We start from the raw sequence: 26,354 nt of genomic DNA on the forward strand, positions 1-26,354 counted from the left end.
TCATCCCAGTGGACAATTTGACCCACTGATGACTACAATATATATATATATTCCCTTTCACAAAAAAAAACCCCACTATATATAAATATAAATATAAATGGATAATTCTGTGGTGCACCCTAAAAATAGGCACACTTGTGCACCCACTAATTTTTGGTTCACGAAGTTTTTTCGGTGCAATTTTTTCTTATAATTGTGTATATTGTAGTTATTTAGAATATTTTGTAACTTTTCAGAAAATTACAAATAATTTACAAAATAGAAAACAAAGAACAAATAATTTATTGCACTCGTGACTGTTTTTTTTTTATGCGTGTAAAAAGTAACCGGTTTGAATTATATTTTCAGTATTATAAATTATTTGGAATGTTCTAAAAATTTGCAGGATGCTTTAAATAACTACGATATACATGATCATATAAAAAAATTCATCGAAAATACTTCTCGAGCCAAAAACACCAAAGGGTGCACCGGTGTGCACGTTTTTGGAGGGTGCACTGGAAAACCCTCCTAAATATGAGTAATGATATGTGCAGTCAAAATATACACTCAAATATTACACACAATAATGTAGCAGTTTAGCCTAATCAATCACTTTTATAAAAACATGTACCCACTGTAATGTTTGGGTGCATTGCACATATCATTACTCCCTAAATATATTCGTGGATTTATATCTCAAAATAAATATTTGAGGTTAAATATAATTGGTGAAGTCTCCTCTGTCCTGGCAACCACTTACTATATTAATGCAAGTAATTTAATGGGCTGAGATAGGACATATTTGTGTGTAACCTTACTCAACTACACTCAAATAATTAGGCAAAGGAGCCCTTCCCCTGTCCCATATCCATGTGCACAATGCATTAATGAAATAATGAACCACTCTCAAATCAAAATAACATCTTTATTTCAAGAATGATTTGTTAATGGTGCAGATATAAATAGTAATATGGCCTTGCTTATTTAATTTGGGGTTTGTACTCTTTTTCTTTTGGGGTCCCATTCCTGCTTTGTAAGATAATCAATGCATGTTATGTTATATAGGCTGTCATTCATTGCCATGAATGGTGGGCTTAAAATACTTGGACTCAAATATAGATATCCAAATGTCTGTATGTCTAATACAGATAGCAGACCTAACCCCAAGGGGTGGCTCAGTTGGGTAGGGCGAACTTGAGGAGATAATCCCTCACAGGTTCAATTCCCCACCGAGTCATTAAACCTCAGGAGGCCACTGGGGCGATCTCCGGCTGAAGCGATGGTCAGGGCGGTCCAAGGAGGGTCATCCACTAATGGATGGACCTCTGGGCATGCTGATATCGCTCAAGTGGTAATTACCACTTGACACCAGGGCCTCCAGGGATTAGTGGGGGTGGGGCCCCTGATACCCTAGGTTAGCAAAAAAAAAAATAATACAGATAGCAGACCTCATAGGATTTTCTAACAGTGTTAAGAGTCTGCTATTGCTGTGATTGTGATGGTGTTGTGAATTTGTGAGCAAGGATTCTAAAAACACAAGAACCAATAAGAAAAAGATTACTTGGACGATATTCATTATTTGTACAAACTATATTTACAGCAAAACCAGTCCTAAAACATAGCATGACTCCCTTAAATTATCTTATTATACAAACTTCATCAGCTTTTCATCTCAAGCTAATTCATTTTCATGTGGGATAAGATAACAATGCTATTCCTTCATAGCAAACATTGTTATTTGTTCGTTTTGCATGCATGTATCCCTGGCTTGAATTAAAGAAGGCTGGTTTATAATGATATTACCATTAATCAAGAACGAGAAAAAAAAATTATAAATGGCTGATTTACAATCCCCTTACCCTGTTTAATGTTTTCATGGCTCTGTGTTATCATTGGTGTTAACCAGAAGAACATTTTATAGACTAGAGGAATCCCAGCTAGCATCTACAGCCTTGATAATCTTTTCATGTAGAGTGGCTCCTGCACTAGCGATTATGCCTCGATCAAGACCTTCAAGGTACGTACCTTTTGAAAAATCCAGTGGCCGACCTCCAGCATCTGTTACCATACCACCGGCTTCTTGTATTATAAGAACACCGGCTGCATGATCCCATATCTTCTCCTTGTAGCCGGCTCTCGCAAACTTCATGAAAATCTCAGCATCTCCCCGAGCTATGGCTGCGTATTTCACCATGCTATATACTCGTAAAGGTTGCTTCCTGCAGTCAAAACATCACAATCAAATTTTTAGCATAGTCTGAGTTTCTGTATTTTTACAGGCAGTCTATTTTCTGTGTGATTGTTAATGTGTTGATTTTACAAGTGAAACACATGTTATGTTAACCACTTGGTAGTGTTTGTTTTCAAAAAATGTTGAATTCAAAAGACATGGCAAAATAAAATTGAAGGAAAGCTTATCCACCTTAGCCCCACACTGTGAGCTAGACCAGCTGTGAATGAATGGCTCGAATTTGCTTTTTCAACTGGTTCACAAAAGGTTGCCATTGATGGGTTGTCAATGGGGGAAACTCGTACTGGCCTTGCAGAGTTTGGCCACACTAACTTCTTGTTAACATGGAGTAGAGGTTGCATCCAGGCCTTGCCACTTCCTTTCCTAGCATAAATCACGCATCCTTTGTCCCATGATTCTGAGGTTGGTGGCGTCAACTTCGAGACAATTCTATGATAGCGGTGATGATAAGCTAGCCATTCTTTTCTCATGGGGTAGTTAGGACACCCAAGAACTCCAAGTACAACCTCTCCATCTTCAATGAGCGCCAGAGCTATAGCGTATTGATCCCCTCGGACGAATCCCAATGTTCCATCAACAGGATCAAGTGCCCAAAATCTTCCTATAGGTCCTCCATTTGAGTTGCATCGACTAATCGCTTCAAGAACCTCAGAAGACCCGAGGGGCACGTTTGGACCTTTAAGTCCAAAATGAGGAGCATCAGCTAGAGATTTGTTCACAGTTGTCACTACGGCTTCTAATAGCCCAGCAGCACTAGCCTTGGAGAGACTTTCAACATCTTCTTCAGCAACAATGGACACATTTCTGCTTCCTAAGGCCTCGGAGAGTACCCAGCTCACCGTTGCTTGGACACTCCAATCTGTTTACATAGTGAAATCAAGAAACTAAGCAATCGTACACAGCTTTAGATATATATTGACCAATAAAACTAGTTGTTCTTCATCTTATGAAGTTTCCTGTTCTAAAATCTTCAACAGTGAAGATATGAGAGTGAGTTTAGAAAGGATTACAAAGACTTCTCAGACTTGAAGAAAACTCGCTCGTTGGTTAATTCTTTTGACTGCCAGTGCTTTGACATGTTTTCCAGGAAAGAATACAAGTCTTCTTTTAATAGTATATGACTAGTTCTAGTCTAAATAAGGTTGTACTGTAGTTTATACTGAGATAGTATCTGCTAAAAATCATAGAACAAAACATATCTTTTCTGGCCTTCTTGCAGTACTAACCATGATTTTTAAACATGAACATCAACGGGAGCATCATGTAACATTTCACAACATGAAAAAGATTACGGACAATCAGAAAAAACAGGACAAAGTTCTTCCCAAAAAGTCTTGGTTATCTATCAAATGATGATTTCTATTCTATGCCATTAGTTTAAACGATATTTGTTTGAAGTTGCTTGAAAATGACTTAGGAAGCAAGTATAATATTATAAATATAAAGGCAGACGAATCAAATTATTCCTCTGCCCACTTAATTAAATAACATATTTATCTTTTCCTTATTCTAACTTTTTAAAATGACATGACTTTTACTCTATTCCTAAAAAATATTAACAATCCCAAACCCAAGGCAGTCATATGGTTATTACTAAATTATCCATCAAAGATATTTCAATATAAAACTCATTTTGTCAAAAAAGTGACCAAATTCCAAGTTCCCAAATCAAAAGGATACTCCTTTACTTTTTCTCTGTTTTTTCTTTCCTTGGGGTTAACAAGGAGTTTTCGCAGTATCAAACTTTTTAGGGACTTCGCTCAACCCAACACACCCTCTAAAACAAAAAGAAAGATAAAAAATCATGTTACATTGATTAAAAAATTTGCAGACTCAAGAAAGAAACCTAAAACCCTACACGGCTACATCCAAAACACTAGGAATATATATGTATTGCCCATCAAAAATCGCCATTAACAAATACCCAGTTCACAAAATTAGCAAAAAATAAATGTAAAACAAGAAAACCCAAATCAAAACAAAGAAGGAAGAGGGAGTGGAGTAAGTGACCTGCAACAGTGACGGGAGAATTGTCCTCTTTGGATTGGATATCACTGCTAGTCTTTGAGATTAAACTCTGTTGAACTCTCTGGCAAAGAGAGCAAGCCATTTGAACCGCTCTAACGGCCAATTCCAATTCCTTGTCCGCCTGAGAACGCTTCTCTTCTGCATCCGATGAAGATTCTGGGCGGCGCACCGGGCTCTTCTCCTCCTGTTCCATTACCGAAAAACAAGAGCTCTGGTTGAACTTAGACAAACACCCAATGGGGGTTTTCTTGCAAGGAAAAGAAGAAAGGAACAAGCTTGTCACATGGCTGTGATTGGGTGCCGACTCGTTTCTGTGATTCCCTTTCCATGGACCCAAACCCAACCTATGTGGGACTTTTATAGCCAGACTTGAACAATTCAAAGGCATATCATCAATGAAAGCGAACAAAGATATGTGTACACACACACACACTTATATATATATATTATTATATATGCAAGAATTAATAATGAAAAGAGAGTGAGAGTGAGAGAAATCTTTCTAGTGTGATTCTGTTGCCCGGAAATTTGGATTATGTGGACTTGTGACGTTGAAGGAATACAACGGGAGATTATTTCAGATAATGACACAGGAGGAGCTTCAAGGGTCAATGGCTAATCATTTTCTTTAAAAAAAATGGTTTCTTGATAGTGAAGAAGAAAAAGGAAAAAGGAACGAGAGAGAAAGATTGAAATGCAATTTTGGTGAGAGAATTTATATATTTTTATATTTACTTATTCCAAAGCACTCCACTTCTCTACTGTCCTCTGTCACTGTTTCAACTTGTACTCAACATTCGGCCATACTTTAAAATAAAATAAAATAAATTTTAGGACAAATAGTAATTTTTTTTCTTCTGAACTTAGCTTTGTAGAGTTTTGTGTCTGAATTATTTTTGGCAGTAAAATGATCTCTTAGAAGTGTTCAAATTATTGCAAATATGCTCGTTTGTTCAATTTTTTAAAAGTAGTTTGTTATATAGTCACATGCTTAATTATAACACGATAATTTATTTAATTAATTAAAATTAGTTGAAATTAATATTATTGATGTTAAATGTACAAAACTTAAATTTAAAAATGCAGATACATATTCTCAAAAAAATTTATCACACAATTATCGAATCTCGCCAAATTAGTGCAACTTCAGAGTTATATTAACAAATTGTTTCAAAGTGAATGATGTTCAATATATAATGCACATTTACAATAATTGTTATAGTTGAAGTGGAATTTTTGCTATAAAAAAAATATTCAAGGGACAAAACTCTACAAAGATCATAATTTAGGGAGAAAATTTCATATTTATCCTAAATTTTATTAGTAAAACAAAAAATTTAAATAAGGATTTTTTTTGGTTGGGCAAGGAACTTATGGACGTTTTAAAAGTTTGTTTTGTGAAGGAAAAAATTGTTAAAAAATTACATTTAAATTTTAATCTATTTTCTTAAACATTTTGTTTCTTTAAAATTTAGACAAAATAAAATATTCCCCTTAACAAATGATATTGATTCAACTTATCTTATGATTGGCCTCAATTTATTACTTAATAACATTACAAAATGAGACACATAATTGAGATTCTATTTCTTACCATTTAAGTGTTATTCCTAAAATTGATCCTAAATGTTATTATTATAATCTCGGAGTTGTTATACTAGGGTTGGTTTGTATTTCTACTTAAATGAAATGGTTAATAAATTAATTATGAGAGAAGTAAATTTGATATATTTTCTTTAAAAAAAAAATTATACATCCAATAGTTACTAACATTTTTAAAATATCACGTCATTGGCATGGATTGGTGTGATTTCGTTGAGTCATCATGAACTCATTAATACGTAATATGAATGCTTGTGGTATAGTATTAAGAAACATTAGTGAGTTAACACTATTTAAATTTCGTCAATTTTGGTTTTTTTTTTTTTTTTTTTTTGTTATACAACTTATAACTTTATTTACAATTATAGTGACAACTTTTTTTAGTGAATAGGCACAAATTGAAATGTACTATTTTAACAAATGATTTTATCAATTTATTACTCAAATAAAACAACATTAAAATTGACTCATGATTTGAATTATATTTCTAACCATTTATAAGATTTCTATTATGGAAATATTATGATCATTATTAGTTTCTTACTTTTAAAATTTCTCTATTTCAACACAAACTCTTCTTTTGTCGTTTTTTTTTTTAGTTTATACTTTACCAAAATAACTAATTGAATTTAGACACGTACACCATTAGATTTTCATTTATAACTTTTTCATGTTTGTTATAAAATTAATGCTCTAGAATGCTAGCTAGCTTTTGAAAAGACAACAAAAAGAATGGTGCAAGTAATAGGTGCACAGTGCAAAATGATTCTTAATGTTGTGTGAAAGTAAATAAATGTCTATGTTTTTAATTTTGTAGTAATAATAGCATAATCATCTATTTAATATCACATATTACCAAATACACCATTTAACAAATTACTATTTTATTCTAAATATTTTAATATTATTGTATATGTATATTAGCTTTTATTTTAAAGTTATTTTAATTTTTTTTTCGTTTTTTATGGGTTGTTGAATGATATACTATACCACAAAATATATATAATGAGTTGAAAAATAATATACCATCAAAACTTACAAAATTATTACTAAAAAATGTATATACTATGCGAACAAAGTTATATACTACTATTAAAATGTATATACCATGATACAAAAGTATATACTATCACTGTGTATAATAAAATAGAAATTAAATATCACAAAAAAAAAGTATATACCATACCACAAAAAATATATATACTAATTGAAAAATAATATACCAACAACTTATAAAAAACTTAAAAAATTAATACAACTTTAAAATAAAAACTAATTAAACAAAACTAATATACATATATCATTATATTAAAGTCACACAGTCTTAAATAAATAAATAGTCATTTATCTACAATTTTAAAAATGAAGAAATTAGCTTCTTGATAGCTTTATTTTGAGTGATTCCCTGTAATTTCTCAAAGTAATATTACGAAATTTGTTTAACCCTTCACTCCTCGGAATATCAACAAAAATAAATGATGAGAAAGAAGTATATATTTGACATATAAATAGTAATGTTTCTAAAGATTATCCTTTTATTGGCATGGAAAGTGGTGTGATTATTGGTTGAGTCACCATGAACTCATTAATACGTAATATGTATGGCATGTAGTAATAGTATATCACCAAGCTGAGGCATTTGTCTTCTCTAAGAGTTTCTCCGGTGTACTATAAAAATTATGTATCACTACTATAATTTGGACATCGGTTATCGGTTATCGGCCATGAAAGGTCGGTTCTGCTTAAACCGACTTAATACATGTCCATAAATCGGTTTACACAAAACTGACCTATCATGTATATCAAAGATAAGCTTGAGAGGTTATCTTAAGGTAGTCTAATATATGTGCCAAATTTGACACATATTAAAAGTTGTGTCAAGTTTAGCCCAAAATATTTGACTCATAAAAATATCATATTTTTTAATTACTCATTAATATGATTTATTAATTAAAAATTATTTTTAATTTATCTTTTAATAAAAAAAATTAATTATTTTATATATTTTCAATAAGCATTAATAGCTATATTGACTATTTTTTAATTAGTTTATACTTTGTGTATTAGAGTACAAATGTAAAAAGTAAGTCAAATATAGTATTGACACATATTTTAAGCCAAATTTGACACAAAATATACACCACCAATTCGAGATGGTGTAATAATTCCTTAATTTGTCTTAGAGGCATAAAATCAAATCAATAATAAACATTTACCCACGATTATCTGTAATATATTATATAAGAATGACATATTGCTTAGATTAGAAAGCCATATTGGCAACCTAATTAAATCATGAGTTGCATTCATAGCCATATATATATATATATCATACATTATATATGGCTATATCTAAAGATGAAATATGGAAACATTTGAGCTTGAGAAGACGCAAAGCGTGTTATCTCTACAATTATCATATCATATGTATTCCCACAAATCAAGTAGTTCATTATTATCTTCAACTTATTCGTTCCAATAATGACTTGTTGATTTTAAAGGCCAAACTTTTGACAAACATGAGCTTCAAATCTTCCAAAAATATTTTATTGATGAAACCATTTGAAACAAATGAAAACCTATGAGGCAATGAATATTTTCAACTTGAGTTTTGCAAATAATCACTCTTATATTTATAGCCTTCAAATCATTTTGTTTTTTTAGTTAACATGTAACAATATGCCAAACAATACATTAAACCAAAATGTTGATTACAAATTGTTCGAGTCGATTTTCCTGAGCAATATGTGTTTCTCAAAATAAAAACTACGCTTTTGAATCTTTTTTTGTCTTTACTTTACTATGTATTTATTTCCCCGTTGAATAAATTTTTAGAATAAGCTTCTCTTGTGATCAATTTTTAGCAATAACCTACGGTGGATACATGCAAGAAAACTCTCTGCTATTCAATTAAGTTTCCTCTTTATATTTTGACAGAATAAGGATATAGTAAAGACCAGGAATAAAAACCCTCTCTATCTATGATAGAAGTTAGTAATTTATAGCAAAAGAATAAAGAGAAGGATTAGAAATGACTTATCGCCATTAGTCCACGTGTCTACTTCAAATTCGTTTTCCTGCCATTCATAACCGACCTTTTCCGTACCGATCAAACTATTTGCCGCTTTATAGAGGCCAAAGTCTCCACCTCTATTTCTTATATTGCAGGACCTGCTGCTCGTTTCGCCATCGTTTCACCATTTAAAACACGCATTTTGGCATTCTTTTTGTAAATTGATTAATATCTTTTGCCACCACCTCATTAGTCACGTGACTTGCACATTTTTTTCTCAAATTATAATAATACATGTAACCTACATTATTTTGGCAATGCATATAATATAAAAAAAGGAAAATAATAATTAGTTGGGTATAATGCCCTCACACAAATAATTGGCATTTTGGCATGTAGTGCATGCTTTCAATTGAAGGCTCAAAGGGCATTAGAATTTAGATGCTATAATATATGCTTCTCCCTGTCAAAGATTCCATCACTATAATAACATTTTCATTTAAAAATAAACCTACTGTATTTGGACTTATTAGAGCATAAACGGAAATTGAATTATATAACTCATTAACCAATACCTGATAAAGATGAAGAATATCTATATCTATATCTGGACTTACTTCAGCTTTCATTAGCATGACGTAGTAATATTTTATTTAGAGCATAATATTTAAAATTATGTGACTAAAATTACTTTGTACAAGTTTTGTGTATTATTAATGTTATGGTAAAAATAATATAGAATTGATATTGATAGCATATTTGGGGTTGGGCCGTGTGAAGTATTGTGTGTGTTTTGCCCAAAATCAAATGGATCTTCCTTATAGGCCCAAAACCCAGATTGTAATTATCTCAAGAAGGAATCTTATTAACTACTTGCAAAACTAAGCCCAGTCATTGATTCATTTTTTTCCCTTTTCTTTAAAATAACTGAATCTGACTAATTTTAAGGAAAGTCTTCCTAAAAAGGGTCCTAATATTCTTGGCACTGTCCATTTTCACCAAGGACATGTTCATTAAATAGGGAATGAGAACCATTCATGAGATAATTCAGACCAGACCATATGTTTTACAAAATAGTATTTTATATCTAATTTTGGTAAAAAAAATTCAAATATAATATTTCATTCTCAGCTCATCGATCACTTTTTTTTGTTTCTATGAACTCATCACATCACTAACGACCCAATAATTGGTCTTTTAATTGAGATTTTTTTACCAAAATTAGGTATAAGACGCTCTTTTGTTACATTTTGCAAAATATAGAGTTCAAATTGTCATTTAACAAAACACATAGGCCGATTGATAACTTTTACAAAATACAAGATCATCATTTTGCTAGTGTTTTTATTTTTTATTTTTTTTAATGTTACATAACTATCGAAGTCATCATAACTAAACTTCTTTCACTGATTTTTTTCCCCACTTTTTAAATCAAGTTTGTTTCAAAATTATCAACTCATTCAATATTTGTCGCTACAAGAAATTAAAAACCAACATTTACAACTGATGAATCAATGACTTTGGTCTTTTCTTAATTGGTGTTTTAGATATGGACTTGGTCATGTAACAATTTGAATAAATCTTCAAACAAAAGCTTATCTAGTATGAGTGTTAACCAAATGAGTGTAAGCAAAAGTGAGGTGCTTAGTGGGTTGCTGTTGTTTTCAATTCCTTTCAACCCTAATTACAAGTGGGAGATATCTTTATCTTCCCCCTTGAAATAAACGGTGTAAAGCCAAATTATAGTGCTTCAATTCAACTTCAACTAATAATAAACTCAACACTTTTGTAGTGGTGGAGAAAATATATTAATATATTAGTTATTTGTTTTTTCTTCCAAAGAAAAGTCTTTCAATGGTTGATTCAACAAATTTATTTATATATATATAGTCATAACCATGGTGTGCAAAGCCATCACTAACATTTATAACTACATAAAAAGTCTCAATTCATTGAACTTAAAGTATTCGTTGTAGCAAGTCTTTATTTTCTCTTTGGAACTTTATTGTTTGTTTTACTTTAGAGAAGATTTGATATGATGATGATGATGATGATGATGATGATATTAATAAATTATATCAAGTAATGACTAAATCATATGTGACATTAAGTATGATGAAATATAATACGTCATCGTTCTGTTATACAACTATTTTTTATCTTGCTTTATGAGCTAATGAATTTGTACCTATCGAATCTAACCCAACACATATGCACTAATTTTGATGTCAGTCATGACTAAAACTTTGAGAAACTTTGAACCGCATATTATTAATCATTAGAAAAGAAAAAGAGTAGAACTACTTTATGAATAATTTATGGGAATTTTTATTAAAAATAACCCTACATTGTGGTTTTTAACTGTTATCAATCCGAGAAAAATGTTCGTTATGTTTATTTTTTATAATCGGAATTTTTTTTTTGAATAATTTACCGTGTTGAAAACTAGTTTAAAAATAGGATATTGCACGCGTGACTAATTTTGTTATGCGCGTGGAAAACAATATAGTTGAACATAGTTTTCGGCATAGTAAATTATTCAAATTTTTGTAAAAATTTACAGGAAGCTCTAAATAATTACAATATACACAGTCATAAAAAAATTGCGTAAAAAATTATTCATGCCTTCATGGATCAGGAACACAGAAGAGTCCTACTAATGGACTTTTTCCTAGCCCCTACCGTAGAAACACCAAATAATTATATGTAATTAACAATTATAAATCTTCCACATTTAAATTCAACCAATTGAAGTTTCTTAATTGGCTAAAGATTTACCACTACTTAATTTGAGTACCATGTACTTGACTATTGTTTATTAAACGAACTTTTAACCATAGCGTGGACACAACTTTATTTACAATCTTCCACTACTCGAGGTTACTGCAAGATTAGTCCAATAACAAACACCATAAACATCAAATATATATATATATGTCAATAAAAATGAATGTATGTATATCTATTATGTATACACATACACATGTATTGTTCTCGTTTAAAGATAGTACATAGTTTTTTCAAGATTTGGTCCTAATATATTTGGTATCATATAAGTAGATACTCTTACGTACTTCAATAGTATTAATTAGGCCGGCAAAACAGGTTACGATACGATAACACGACACGATTAACTACAAAATTTAATAAAATATATAAAATAAATATTTGTACAAATTTGGTTTAATCATTTTCATATAAATAAACTGACAATCATAAATTTCACGAGCTAATTTAGTTTTTTTGTGATAACTATTTCATAAAATTCAACCAAATTAATTATTATATTGATTAATTAATTTTTAACATACTAATCAGAATGACGATTTTCATTAAATGTTGATTTTCATTAAATGTGTCATAAACAAGTAACACTACACGAACACGATTATAAATGGGTTGACACTATAACACAAACTGACACCCTAGTATTAATGGTACAAATGTGTCTTTTTTGTGTGTGTTTAAAATCAACAACGACAAATAGATTCCTTACTCGACAATGGCTTATGAGATTATTAATTAGTACTGTTATTATTATTATTATTATTTTCTTAGTTAGTTTTATTAATTGTGGAGGGGATAATAATCGTACGATTTCTAAAATAACAAACAATGCTTTATTCATTGATTTATAATTAGAGGGAGATTAGAGAAAGTGGAGACATTTAGACATGGCCCCTCTGGTCATTGTGGTTTCTGACTCATAATCTATCATAATGGAAAAAAAAACCACGTGAAGCATAAGCAACATGACTTTAAAAAAGAAGATAGATGAACATTTATCATTGTAATCTTTAATATCATCCCTTTTAATTTTATGTTGTCATTGTAGACCCCATACTTTCCCATCATATACTAATCACTTTTATACTACTATATTCGAGAACATATTATTACCAAAATGACCATAATACTCCTATTACCTAACATGGTTTTGGTTGGTATAGCTTTTGGCTTTTAGATTTTGGTTAGTAAAAATTCTTTTACAAGAAGCTATTTTCTCTAGGGGTGAACACTTGACCTGAAAATCCGAGAAACATGCAAACCCGACCCGACCCGACTAGCCCAAATTTTTGCAAAACCCATCAAATTCGGGTAAAATCCGATCCGAACCCGACATTGTTCGGGTTGGGTTTGGATTTTGAAATTAAGAGCATACGGGTTCGAGTGTAACCCGACTCGAACTCGAACATAATTTTAAAAAAAATTATCAAGACCCAATTTGTAAAAAATCACCAAACTAACAACAAAGTTAAAAAAAAAAACATGTGAAAAGTAAAAAAAATTCAGAAAGTGTAAAAAAAATAGTATTTTTGAAAAAAAAATTTACCAAGGCCCATTTTCGGCCCAAAACCCCTTTTTTGACTAATCCCACTCGAAACCCGACGAGACCAAACCCGAAATCACTCCAAAACTCAAAAATTTCGGACTGGATTCGGTACAACTTACCTCCACCCAAAACCCGCAAAATCCGACCCGTGTACACCAACAGTTTTGATTATTAATACACCCAAACATATCGTCCAAAGAGCGTGCTTATGAATATTAAAAGTAGGGAATTTACTCATTTACAAAGAGCGTGCTTATGAATATTAAAAGTAGGGAATTTACTCATTTAGTACACTATATTCTTGCATAGTATCATTTTGGTACTCTCTGTTTTCAATAATACTCATATGGTACCCTATATTTTAAAATTATACATATTTGATACCCTAGTCTCAGATTTGATAGATAAAATTTTGTCAATATGATCAAACTGTCATCAGTTATATATAATTAAGTAATTAAATTTAAATTTGGAACTTACATAATTGAGAGCAGTTTGATTAAATTGGTAAAATTTTATTAATTAAATTTGAGTTTAGGGTACCAAATATGTATAATTTTAAAATACAGAGTACCATATGAACATTATTGAAAACAAATGGTATCAAAATGATACTTTACAAAAACAGAGAGTACCAAATAGTTACCTACCAAAAAGAAAAAAAAATAAGCAATATTGATTTTCTGGCTTTATATATATAACAATAAGGTCAAAATGGTAAAGAGAGTACTATAGTCCCACTTCAGGGGCAATCTTCAATTATAATCAAATTTGAAGGGCTTTTTATAAACTCTAGCCTATATAAGAAAACTTTGTCAAATGTGGTTTCATCATCATCCTACCACCATTTCAAGCTCAAAAAAAAAACAGTCCCACAAAGAGAGGCCAAGTATTTCGAGTCTTGAGATATATCACAACTAGAAGAAGAGACAGACCATGGAAAGTTTTACAAGGAGGACCGTAACGATCAACGGTAGAAGCTTGTCGCCGAGAATCCCTAGCCGTCCGATCCCAAAGAGAGGCCAAGTAAAGCTGGGGATAGTCGTCGGATTAGCCCACTCTGTTGCTTCCGTTTTCTCTTCTGGCCGTCGATGAGATTCTGATTATATTTTTATATATATATATATATATATAGTCTATAGAGCTGTTGCTGTACAAACCATGTCAAAAAAATCCTCAAATTTTGTTTTTGAGCTTTTCTTTAGGTTATTTTTCAAATGATGTATGAGATCGATGCTGTTCTGTACAGTGGTCTTTGCAGTACATATTAATGGAGTTTATTTTTTTCTTTAAATTCCTTCGTTATTCTCATTATACATTTCGCCTCTAATTTAGTTTGTTTCTTCACATATACATATCTTATATGGATTTCACATGAAAAACGACTACTCGTAAAACAAATTAAAGAAGAAAATTATAATTTTAATTGGAAGTTATGAATGTTAATTTAAAAATCTACATCGTCTTTATCACATCAAATTACTATTTCATTTCCAATCCATTGTTAATTCAAATTTTACATCAAATTTTCTTATTTTTATCATCAATAATTATTTTAACTAATATTAATCTTATATACATATTAACATTAATAAACGTAATTAAATAATAAATTTTTTATATTAGGTAAAAAAAGTTTAAAAAATTATTAATTTAGACTTAACTTAAACTATTAAAATCAAACATTACATTTTAAAAAATTAAAGATTACATTTAATATAAAAAAAATAACAAGTACAATAATAAATATATACTAATTAGTATATATTCATCCCAATAATAATCAATTAATACATTTTGAAGTACAATATGAGTTTCTTCTCGGGTGTTCGGGCCCACACTTTAAGCCCGTGGGCTGCCTGATTTGAAGTTAAGGCCCAGATCGGACCCATTTGGCAAGAGGAAAATGGACGGTGGCAGCCCAAGTGTGAGCAAGGCCCAAACAGTGTCCGGGAGTAGGCAGTATGGTCCCGGGACCGCTCCCCCCAACGTCTCAAGGCGCGGCAGATAAGGTCACGGCTCGCAAAACCCAGATGGAAGTCGGGATCGTTGTGGATAGACCTGGATCCTGGTAAACGGTCCGGGGCCTTGGTAAATGGTCCGAGACCTTGGTGTACGGAGGAAGACATGGGTAAATGAACCCAGGTCGATTGTCCGAGGTTGGCGAGATAAAGTGCCCAACATACTGACATCGTCCCATGAAGCGTGGGGGTTGTCCCCACGCTTAAGTCTGCAGAAGAGGCTACCTCGGGATTGTACGCAGTTGATTCAGAACTGCGCCGCCACAACTGTGACCGATCTTATCCCCCAAATCCTCCTCGTAGCCCAGAGAGCCCAGACTGAAACTCTAGTTTGTCTCATGGCTTACAATAAGACATTATTTGGTTTGGCCCAATGGGCTTAGCTTATTGTATGCTTCCTATTTCAATCATTTGTATTGGGCTCCCATCAGAGAAGCTAATGGTATTTACGCCTTTATTGGGCCCGGATCAGCCTGGCCCAAGCCCAGTGCACTCTTGTGCTTATAAATACGAATAGCGGTACACTGGGGGGATTTGAATTTGAATTGTAAGCAGTTACTCTGCTAAAACTTGTAGAACAACTCCATTATCAAAGGTTCTCTAAGCTCTAATACAACTGTCTCGTGGATTAAGGCTTATTAACGCCCCAACCACATAAAAACCTTGTCTTTACTCCTCAAATCCTTTCCTCTAAGCTCTCTAATATTCTATTATTAAGGTTTCCGAAAAATTCGATAAACAACATTTAATATAAAAAATAACAAGTGTAATAATAATTAAATACTAATTAGTATATGTTCATCCCACAAATAATCAATTAATACATTTTGAAGTGTAGTATGAGTTTCTTTATCCTTGATCTAATTGTATCGGTTAAACTTCAAATTTTATTGTTGTTTTTTTCCTTCTTTAAATTATTGTTGATTTTCAGTTTGTGTTTTAAAATTTGTAATATTTAAGTTTTTAATATTATTGTATTTTATTTTTCATTTTTGTGTTTTATATTTTTTATTTATTTTTAAAAATGTTGGTATAATATTTTAAATCTTAAAATTAAAAAAATAACAAAAACAAATAAAAAAGTACTTAAATAAATATATAAAAATGATATATATGAATATATTATAAACTATGTGTATTTTTTTCTCTACCCTCAAAGCTAAAGTACTCACACCATTGTTGATGGTGAATAGTATATTTATATCATTTTGATGATAAATCTATTAACATAAATAATAATATATATAAATTTAAATTTAATTATTATAAAATATAACATAATAATAATTTTAAAATATAAATATATAAATATTGTAGCTACAGTAACACTCTATAAGGCGAAGACCAACGAAACGTCATTATAGCATATATGCCGTGAGACTGCATATAAACCTCCAACCCGACTTCAATTAATACCTTATTTAGCTGTGTGTGAATAGTACCACGACATATATGTTGTGCACTGTTTACACGACAAAAACTTTTTTTTAATATATATATCATATATTTTTTTTAAAATAAATATATTTATATCCTATATATATATAAACATATGAGTATTATTTGGGTCTATATTTTATGTTGAGTTTTTTAAATTATAAATACACATGTAATTTAATTTTCAAAATAAAATTTCATATGCATTAATTGAACACTTGTGGGACGAATATAGTATCGGAAATTAGTTTAATTTAATTAATATTTCAATAGTGTGTTATGTTTTAGAGTTAATAGAATGTATTTTATTTTAGTAATGTAATATTTAAATAGGAAAATGTAATGTGTTATCATAATTTGTCAAGTTTTAATATTTATGAAATAAGTTTCATGTAATTAATAATAATATTTTTACTTAATTGATTAATTAAATTGATAAATGATAAAATAATATAATAATAAAAATAATATTCTATTTTATTAAAAAATAATATAATAATAAAGAATATATTTTTTGGTGTAATTTTTGGTATTGTGGGTGGAATGAAAAAAAATTATGGTACTAAGATTCATTAGTTTTAGTATTGGTGTAACACTATATATGGTGCTATGGATTGGAGATGCACTAAAATAATTTCGGACATCATCCCCAATATTGGTTATTAGAAAAAATTAAGACAATCATCAATAATATTAGATTGTTATTATTTAACACTTTAAGCTATCCAACACCACATGAGGTTGTATCCTATTATTGGTTAGTGATACCTCATAATGCTTATGAAAGTCAAATAAATGAGATTCGATATTGAATTGCACAAATAACAGTATGTTACCTGCTTGTGGTAACATTACAAAAGTAGAATCAATTAAGCGCAACTAAATTTTCACTGCTCATCATCAGTCGCTAGTACGAATTTTGGTGAATAATTTGAAATGATGATAATTTGAAATCTATCTTTTTATTTTTGGACCAATTTTTTATATCTATTTATTTATCTTTAGTTTTTCTATTATTAGCTTCTTTGGAAACTACTATTAAAAAAAAATCAAAGAAAACGTAGAATACAATACATGAGAATCTAATGTCACGAATTTTGGGGCTGTGACGTGTGTTTGGATCATATCCAAAATTAGAGGCTGCTAGCAGCCTAACACATAGCCGGCCCTAGCTACCAACATAATATCCAACTTTATAAGACACACAAATACAGAATTTAAAATATTTTTCTAAACAAAATCTTATATTTGATTCAACCAAAAATGTTCCTAGATAGATATTTTGGTGAATACATGAACCAAATTCATTGTCTTGACGGTTTTCTTTGTCTCCAATTATTGTTCGTTTTCAACTAAACTAAACTAATCTAATCAAATTAAATTAAATATTTTGATTCAATATTTTTAAATTAATTACACCACCGGCAATAATTTAGTCTTAATATATTCTCATCTCCACACATTTCTTGTCATATGAAAGATACATTAATTATTTTTTTAATTAAAATTAATTTCTTTTTATATGGCTGTCTTCAACAATAGACTATATTTGAATTTTCATTTGTTGGGACAATTTTTTTTAAAGGAGCTTCACTTTAAGCTTTATTGGTAGGACTCTCAGTGTTTCTCGACCCGTGAACAGTTTTTGGCGCGACTTTTTTTTATGACCGTGTATATTGTAGCTATTTAGAGCATCTGTAAATTTTTAGAAAATTTCGAATAGTTTACAATACCGAAAAACTAAGTTCAAACATGTTGTTTTTCACACGCATAAAAAAAATTAGTCACGAGTGCAACAACATGTTTGAACCTAGTTTTCGGTACTGTAAACTATTCGAAATTTTCTGAAAATTTACAGGATGTTCTAAATAGCTACAATATACACAGTCATAAAAAAAATCGCGCCGAAAACAGTTCGCAAATTATAAACACTGAAAACCTTACCCGTAGGGCTTAAAGTGAAGCCCCTATAAGAGAAACCCCTCGTTTATTATAAGCAATTTTAAAAAGTAAATCTTCATTTGATATGTTATAAAAGTTAAATAGAGAAATTACGTGATTTAAACATATGGCTATACAACTAGTGCACCTTTAATTAAGAAAATTGTGAATCATAAAAAGAAAAGTTACTAGTGTGCGGACCCCTTTTAAAAGCAAGAAAGAATAATATAATAAAAGATCTAGTTAAATTATATTTAATTAATATATACTAATAAAGACTGGTTGATTTGTTTAAGCCACTTTAATTTTTAATTTTGTGAGTACTAATGGTGGACACCCATAAATATGACCATGACTGCAAGTTTCTCATGGTCACTTTGAGCATGTGATGATGAACTTAAAATATTTATTTTTATTCATATTTTTTTCTTAAAATTATAACTTTTATCTAAGTCTTTTCATAAATTTTATTCATATTTTGACGATCCTTGCAAAATAAAATTTTATAATAAATACATATAATCAAATATAGTGTTATATACATAAAAGCTTTGTAACATAATATGAGTTGTTTAAGATATAGGCAAATCTATAATTAATTATAATAAAACATTAAAATTGGATAGAGATACATAATTACAATAGTTAAGTTATATATGTTGGTAGATAATATTACAAAAGGAGACCCTCATTAAAATGATCTATTTTTTTAAATTGTTTTGTACGTTAATTTATGTTTGATAATTTTTTGTAAAATGATCTTTAACATTCGAAACAGATAATTGAAAAATTCAAAAAATTAGTCAAAATTTTAAACAGAAATAATTTTATAAAAAATTATCAAAACTAAATCAACATACAAAATTACTCCACAAAAATAAATCATTTTCAACAATTACTTTTACAAAAAATGATTATTTTCCTTTCAGGACGGTCTCTCACTGCCCAAATAGAAACCTAACAAAACTATATCGATCTAATAGCCCTAATATAAATCTACATTTTTTTTAAAGAAAACTTAAAAAGAAATATTCAAAAATATTTATAACTTTCTTTCATAGTAATATAAATAGCAATAATTTTTCTTTTTTTTGAGTTGTGTTCCTATTATAATAAAGAAGATGATTCTTGATATGAACGAGAGAAATATATAAAGAGGTTGGTTTGTGATCTAATGAGGGTACTACTAGACAAAGACAGCTAGGTCAACACTATTATGGTATGCGTCAACCCCAAGAAATTAGAGACCAATCCAACTTTTCATCTGATTCGTTCACACCTGTCCCTCCCATATAACTAACCATAGTTAGACTGACAACGAAAACTAATTAATTTTTTATTTATTAATAATTAATAAGAACACAATTATACGTTATTTTATATCATGTAAAACGGATTAGAGAACAAACTTTATAACACGTCATTTTTATCCTTCGAACAAGGAAGATTCATTGCTTGGTTTGGACGGATTAGGTAAATTTTTGACAAATTTAAACTTATAATCGAGTTGGTATTTTCCAACCCGTAACCTACCAAATTAAAAAAAATTGAATCTCAACCCGACCACTCGCCCAAACCACCAAAACTTTTTTTATTTTTTTTCTAAAATAGTCATTTTTTCACTAATATTTTTTATTATTTTCTTTATTTTTAGTTTGTATTTGTATTTACCGAGTTTTTCGGAATCCTTAATAATAGAATATTAGAGAGCTTAGAATAAAAGATTTATGGAATAAAGACAATGTTTTTACGTAGTTGGGGCGTCAATGAGCCTTAGTCCATGAGACAATTGTATTAGAGCTTAGAGAATCTATAGCAATGGAGTTTTCTACAAGTTTCAGCAGAGTAACTGTTTACAAGCCAGAGATCCCCCTTCCTCAATGCCCTACTACCTGTATTTATATTACGAGTGCACTAGGCTTGGGCCGGGCTGACCCGGGCCCAATAAAGGTGTAACTACCGCTGACTTCTCTAATGGAAGCCCAATACAAAAGATTAAAACATAGAAAATATACTAATCTGAGCCCACTGGGCCAGCCCAAACCACATATGTCATGCGACAAATTGGAGCTTTGGTTTGGGCATCTCGGGTTACGAGGCAGATTCAGGGGACAAGATCGGTCAGAGCAGTGGCGGCGCAGGTCTGAACTAACGACGTACAATCCCGAGGTAGCCTTTTCTATAGGTGAAGCGTGGGGACAACCCCCACGCTTCATGGGACGAAGTCAGGGTCACAGACGCTTTACCTTGCCAACCTCGGACAACCGACCCGGGTTCGTTTACCCACGTCCACCTTTGTTTGTCGAGGTCCTGTACCGTTTACCAAGGGTTTGGATCATTTACCAGGGTCCCGGACCGTTTACCAGGCTCCGGGATCATCCACTGCGATCCCGACTCCCACCCGGAAAGCCACGCTCATACCATCTCTCGTATGACCGTCCCGGACGACACTCCCCGAATGCCCTTTGGGCCTCATCTAGACTTGGGCTGCCAACGTCTATTTCTCTTTGCCAAACGGGCCCGGTCTGGGCCTAAACTCACTCGGGCGCCCCGCGGGCTTGAAGTGTGGACCCGGTTGCCCGGAAGGAAACGGGGATAACAATTTGTAACTAAAATAATTTGAATTTAGTTTTATATAAAATTAATAATTAAATAAATACAAATTTTAAAAAAAAAAAGTAGGCAAATCCTTAATTGGGCGGGTCGGGTTACATTGGGCAGATTGCCAAAAATTTCAACCCGCCCAATATAATAATTGGGCGGTTTGAAATGAAGGACGGGTTTTTCGAGTTGCATTTTTTATCGGTTTTTTCAGGTTGGTTTGAGCTGTTTATTCAGGTTGGGTGGGTTGCAAAATTGTTTGCACAGCCCTACATCGAACACTCCTTTTTATGTAAGGTACAATTCATAATTTTGAAGAATAAAAGTCATACATGTCTCTAATTTTTATATAAAAACCACATCATTCTATATATTATAATTTCTAAACATGAATTTTGAAGCCTGTCTACCCGATTTTGATAAAAATTTTCTCAACTAAAATCACAAATAATATACCAAACTAACAATCCAGAAAAAAATAAAATCATTCTGCTTAAAATTTGTGTTGTTATATTTAATTTTTTCTTCATCAAAATTAAGTTTAATGTTCTATTTTAACCATTTTACAAAACATAAGGTCCAAAAAAAAATTGTCAAAACACAGGGTCCAAACAAGTAATGTGACAAAACACCAGGTTAAAAAAGTATAAACTCTTAATTTTATTTGTTTTTATTTTAGAGCACAAGAGGAACCGAATCAATGATTTTATTTATTTATTTTTATTGCTTGATTTATGTGTAGCATTGTGTTTTTCTTTGTTTTTGTTTGAATAATGTACCACTTACCAAAACACAATTACGATAATAGGTTAGTGAGAAAAGAGTGTAAAAGTTGGAACTATGAGATGAACATGTAAACATGTTTTGAAATAATTATTTTAATGTTTTATTTTTGTCCCGATTGGGAATGTCGTTCAATGAATGGTTCATGTAATATATCATTAATTAATTCAAGAGTAATGGTTCAAAATAGTATTATTTTTTAAGACATTTTGCAGTATGATATTTTGATAATTTTTTGTAAAATGATATCTGTTTAAAATTTCGACCAATTATCTAAAAAAAATCGACTAATTATCTGGATTGTCAAAGACCATTTACAAAAAAATATCAAAACTAAATTAAAATGTAAAACAACTATAAAAAATAAATAAAAGATAACCTAAATTCAAATGTATATATCAAAGGGCAAAGTCAAAGCAAAACTAATAATGCAATCTCATATTTGAAAAACATACACTACTACTCAAGTGACATATTAAATGGTCTCAATTCATTGAACGCAATTATTCATTGGACAAAAATATCGTTGTTATTATTAATTTTATTTGTTTTTAGAGCACAAGAGGGACTGAGTCAATGATTTTATTTTAGTTAGATCGACAACTACCATAATGATGGGCTCTGTCATTGTTTGTTTATATAATCAAAAGACAGTTTAAAAATGGGACAATTTTATGAAAAAAATAAAGTCTTCTCACGCCTGTTATTAATGTGCTTCAACTTATCTATAGATTTATTAGATATTATAAGATCGGATATTCGTATATCCTCTTCACTCTATTATTTTGTTTGAAAAATAAATACTCTAATTAAAGATATTTATGTATTTATTATCAAAGTGAGAGAGAAAGAGTAGACAGTGATTAGACAGGGCCTCATGGATTCCTTGCTCGTTTAAAATCTAAGTAAAGTTAAAAATCCACGTGAGCCAAATACAACTTGGTATTATATTAAACATTAATTATGACAATGTAGACCCCCATATTCACATAATGAAAATTCATTTAACCTATACAAGTTTAAAAACCCACGTGAGCCAAATGCAACTTGAGTCTTTCTTGAGGCATTAAAAAATTAAAAACATATATATATATAATAATTTTCAACATAAATTATGATCACTCACTTCGATATAACAAATATATTAAAATTAGAATCATCTATAATGTTCTTACCTAACTTTACACTAAAATATCTAATTGCATTGCACCTGGAACAAGGTCAAAATGGTCAATTATGGCCAAAATAGAAGGGCAATTTTGTAAACCTGAAGCCTATATAAGAAAGCTCGACTCGACCATTGTGTTAATCAACTCAACTCAACTGACGATCCCCAAAATCAAGTCTTAATTTTTTCAAGTCTCAGTCTCACAAACAAGCTCTAGATCAAGAAGAAGAGATGGAAAGCTACACAAGGAGTTCGAGCATGATCAACGGTGGAAACTTGTCTCCAAGATATCCTAGCCGTCCGATCCCAAAGAGAGGCCAAGTGAAGGTGGGGATAGTGGTCGGATTAGCTCAGTCTGTTGCTTCCGTTTTCACTCCCAGCCGTCGATGAGGTGGTGCATATGATCAAGATCATGATCATGATCAACGGTGGAAACTTGTCTCCAAGGTGCAATCTGATACATCTCATATACAATCGAGTTCTTTGACCACTTCGTCTTTGACCACTTCCATCGGTACCCCACGTTCTTAGAAACTGTGCCACCTTACGTCAGAGAAGGGAAGATAAACTACGTGGAGCACATAACTCACGGTCTGGAAAGTGGCCCAGAGTCTCTGGTTGGCCTCTTCAGTGGCGTCAATGTTGGCAAAAGCGTTGTTCTTCTGTCTCAACACTAAGCTTGAAGACTAATACTTGTTGTGTTCTCATGCCGTTCCTCTTTCAATATTGTACTTTAATTACCGTTACTCTGTATTTATCCGTAGTACATCAGTGATGTGACTGCAAACAGACACGTATTTGTCAAGTTGCTCTTTATGTGTATTATTACTATTTGATAAAATGATTTTGTTTAATGTAACTCTGGCTAGCTACCAATCCTTTCCGCATTACAAATTTTTTTTATTTCTTTATTAATTATTATTATTTATATTTAAGAAAGAAAGAAACTACTACCTCAAGTGCTATAGAACTCTGAGCTCTTAGCCTTGCAAGGGTTTTGAACTTGTTCCCTTTGAACCATTGGTGGTTTGATCTCTCTTTTGAACCCCCTCCTCTTTTTCTATGTGTTATCACTATCATATATATATATAAAAAAATTGGATTATACTTTTTTCAAATACCGAAAGAGGTGTTTTTTATTGTCGGTACTTAGAGAAATTAGAACCAAATTTTTTCTCTATGATGAGATACATAATAGTTATAAAAGTTTTGAATAATTTATGGTGGCGAAATCATAATTCAAATCGTCACTTGCACGCATGCTTGAAAGCATGCTACGACACTTAGAGTATTTTTCAAATTTTATATTTTGATAAATCAAGCCAAAGTACTATGCTAAGTTCGGTCATGCGAACAGATGTTATAATAAGCAGAAATATTATAATATCAAAGGAATCTTTTTACACTGCGAGCAATACTGCTCGTATGTAATTGTTCAAATAAAAGGAAAGTATACTGCCCTTGCAGTAACAAAAACAAATTGTCTTTACAATACGACCCGTAGGTCGTATGATGGAGATAAAAAAGAACAAAAAACTTTAAGGAGCCTGGGGGGCAGGAGGATCTGTTGAAGCAGTTTGGTCAGATGCATCTCCTCCAGCTTCTCCTCCCTCTAATTCGGCGGCTGGCTGAACACTTGGGGAAGCAGGGACCCTGGCTCTTTCTTCTTCAGCAGCTAACCGAGCAGCACAACGCGCTAGCTCGGCCTTCCTGGCGTCTTCTGGAAGCTAACTAAAATAGGCACCTTGGTTGTGTTTCCAAAAATCATAGAAACACTGAAGTGTCACGTTCTTGTACCTCTCCAGATCCTTGGCGTTGGTAAGCTTATGCTGTTCCACTTGGCTCTCAAGAATAGCAATGGTCTTGTCCTTAGCGAGGTGCTCCTCCTTAAGTCTTTTGACTTTACGATATTGGACTCGAGTGGAATCCTGGTAATCGTCCCTCTGCTTCTTCAAAGCTGCCTGAGAAGCTTCATTCTCCGCTAGTTTTGCCACCAAAGCATCCTTCTATTGGGTGACCACCTCCAACTCGCCAGCATGCCTGGCTTCTACAGCCTGAAACTCCTTGATGGCCTTTTCCCGAGACTGCTCGATGCTAGCACTAGCGCGAGTACGAGCAGCAGTTATAGCCAGCATGGCCTACAATCAAAGGATAAAAGTTAGAATATATTACAAGAAAGAAATATAAAAACTAAAGAGGGAAAGAGTGCTTACGCTGGCTACTTCGTTAAGAGCCCTGTTGAGGATTTGGTCGACCCCCATGTTCTCAGCCTCAGCCATTACCTCCCTGCAACGATCATGCTTCAGGATATGGCTAAGGCGATCCTTTGCTGATCGCTGGGCGCGGTTTGAGAGTTTGGCCCCAAGAAGTTCGGCTTGCTAGGACTGTTCTTTTGGGGCTGCAGGCGAAGGATTCTTGGCAACAGGCGGAGCCTCCATTTTAGCAGGAGCGAATGTTTGAGCAGAAGGATGGCCAGAGGGCCCATCCTTTTGAGATTCAGCTTTTCGACCCTTCTTGGCCGAAGGTGCTTGGCTAGACTCGTCGTCTTGTCTCCTGGCCGATTTCTCCGACGGACCAGGGGAACCTCCTCCTCCTGAGTCTGGTATAGGTCAAAGACATTGGGGGAGGCCATTTCTGCAGAAAAAGATAAGCATGCAAAAAGTGAGACAAAACTAGATAACAAATGATGGTGCATCAGTAAAGAAGTGAGAAAAATTACACAGTTTAATACTCGAGCTACTAGCACTTGTCGCTACACTACTGACTCTACTATTCATACATTCACTCTCTGGCACGAAGAAGTCTAGCCCTAGATTTGGAGTATACGTAAAATTTCCGTCCCCGTCAAATAAGTGACAGGGAATTGGCAAGCTATTTAAAAGCGAAATAACAGTACCGTTTTCGTGTGAAGACTCATCCAAGTCTACGACAACTTCTGCGGCCTTTTGTTTCCCCTTCCCTTGGGGGGCAGCAGGCCTTTTTGCTTGGGGGGCACCGGTTGGTTCCCTGATTGTAACCCCAGTCGGTCTCCTTCGAGGAGGAGACGCTGGGGGTTGTTGCTCGGGATGCCCCTCAGCAATGGCGTCTGCCACCGCAGGTTCCCCCGTTTCCTGACAAGGAGCCAGAAGGCCAGACATCCTCAAGTTTTCTTTAGTGACCAGAGACTTAGCGCTTTTTTCAGCGTCAGCCATCCT

At 32.2% G+C, this 26,354-nt stretch overlaps 1 protein-coding gene and 1 long non-coding RNA gene across 2 annotated transcripts in view; one reads left to right on the forward strand and one right to left on the reverse strand.

Annotated features, from left to right (window-relative positions):
* Positions 1-1,528: 1,528 nt before the first annotated feature.
* On the reverse strand, positions 1,529-4,933 carry LOC133794140 (PAP-specific phosphatase HAL2-like). Its single transcript, XM_062231341.1, has 3 exons — positions 4,244-4,933; positions 2,405-3,092; positions 1,529-2,201 (listed from the first exon to the last, which is right to left on the reverse strand). The coding sequence occupies exons 1-3, from the start codon at positions 4,647-4,649 to the stop codon at positions 1,898-1,900; spliced, it is 1,398 nt and encodes a 465-aa protein (XP_062087325.1). The 5' UTR covers positions 4,650-4,933; the 3' UTR covers positions 1,529-1,897.
* Positions 4,934-23,115: 18,182 nt separating this feature from the next.
* LOC133794142 (uncharacterized) overlaps positions 23,116-26,354 on the forward strand; it is a 36,075-nt gene continuing 32,836 nt past the window's right edge. The window contains exon 1 of the long non-coding RNA XR_009875123.1: positions 23,116-23,607. This is a non-coding gene — a long non-coding RNA (uncharacterized LOC133794142). The remainder of the gene's footprint in view (positions 23,608-26,354) is intronic.

This window comes from Humulus lupulus, chromosome 8 (assembly GCF_963169125.1).
Source record: "Humulus lupulus chromosome 8, drHumLupu1.1, whole genome shotgun sequence".
NCBI classification, from domain to species: domain Eukaryota; kingdom Viridiplantae; phylum Streptophyta; class Magnoliopsida; order Rosales; family Cannabaceae; genus Humulus; species Humulus lupulus.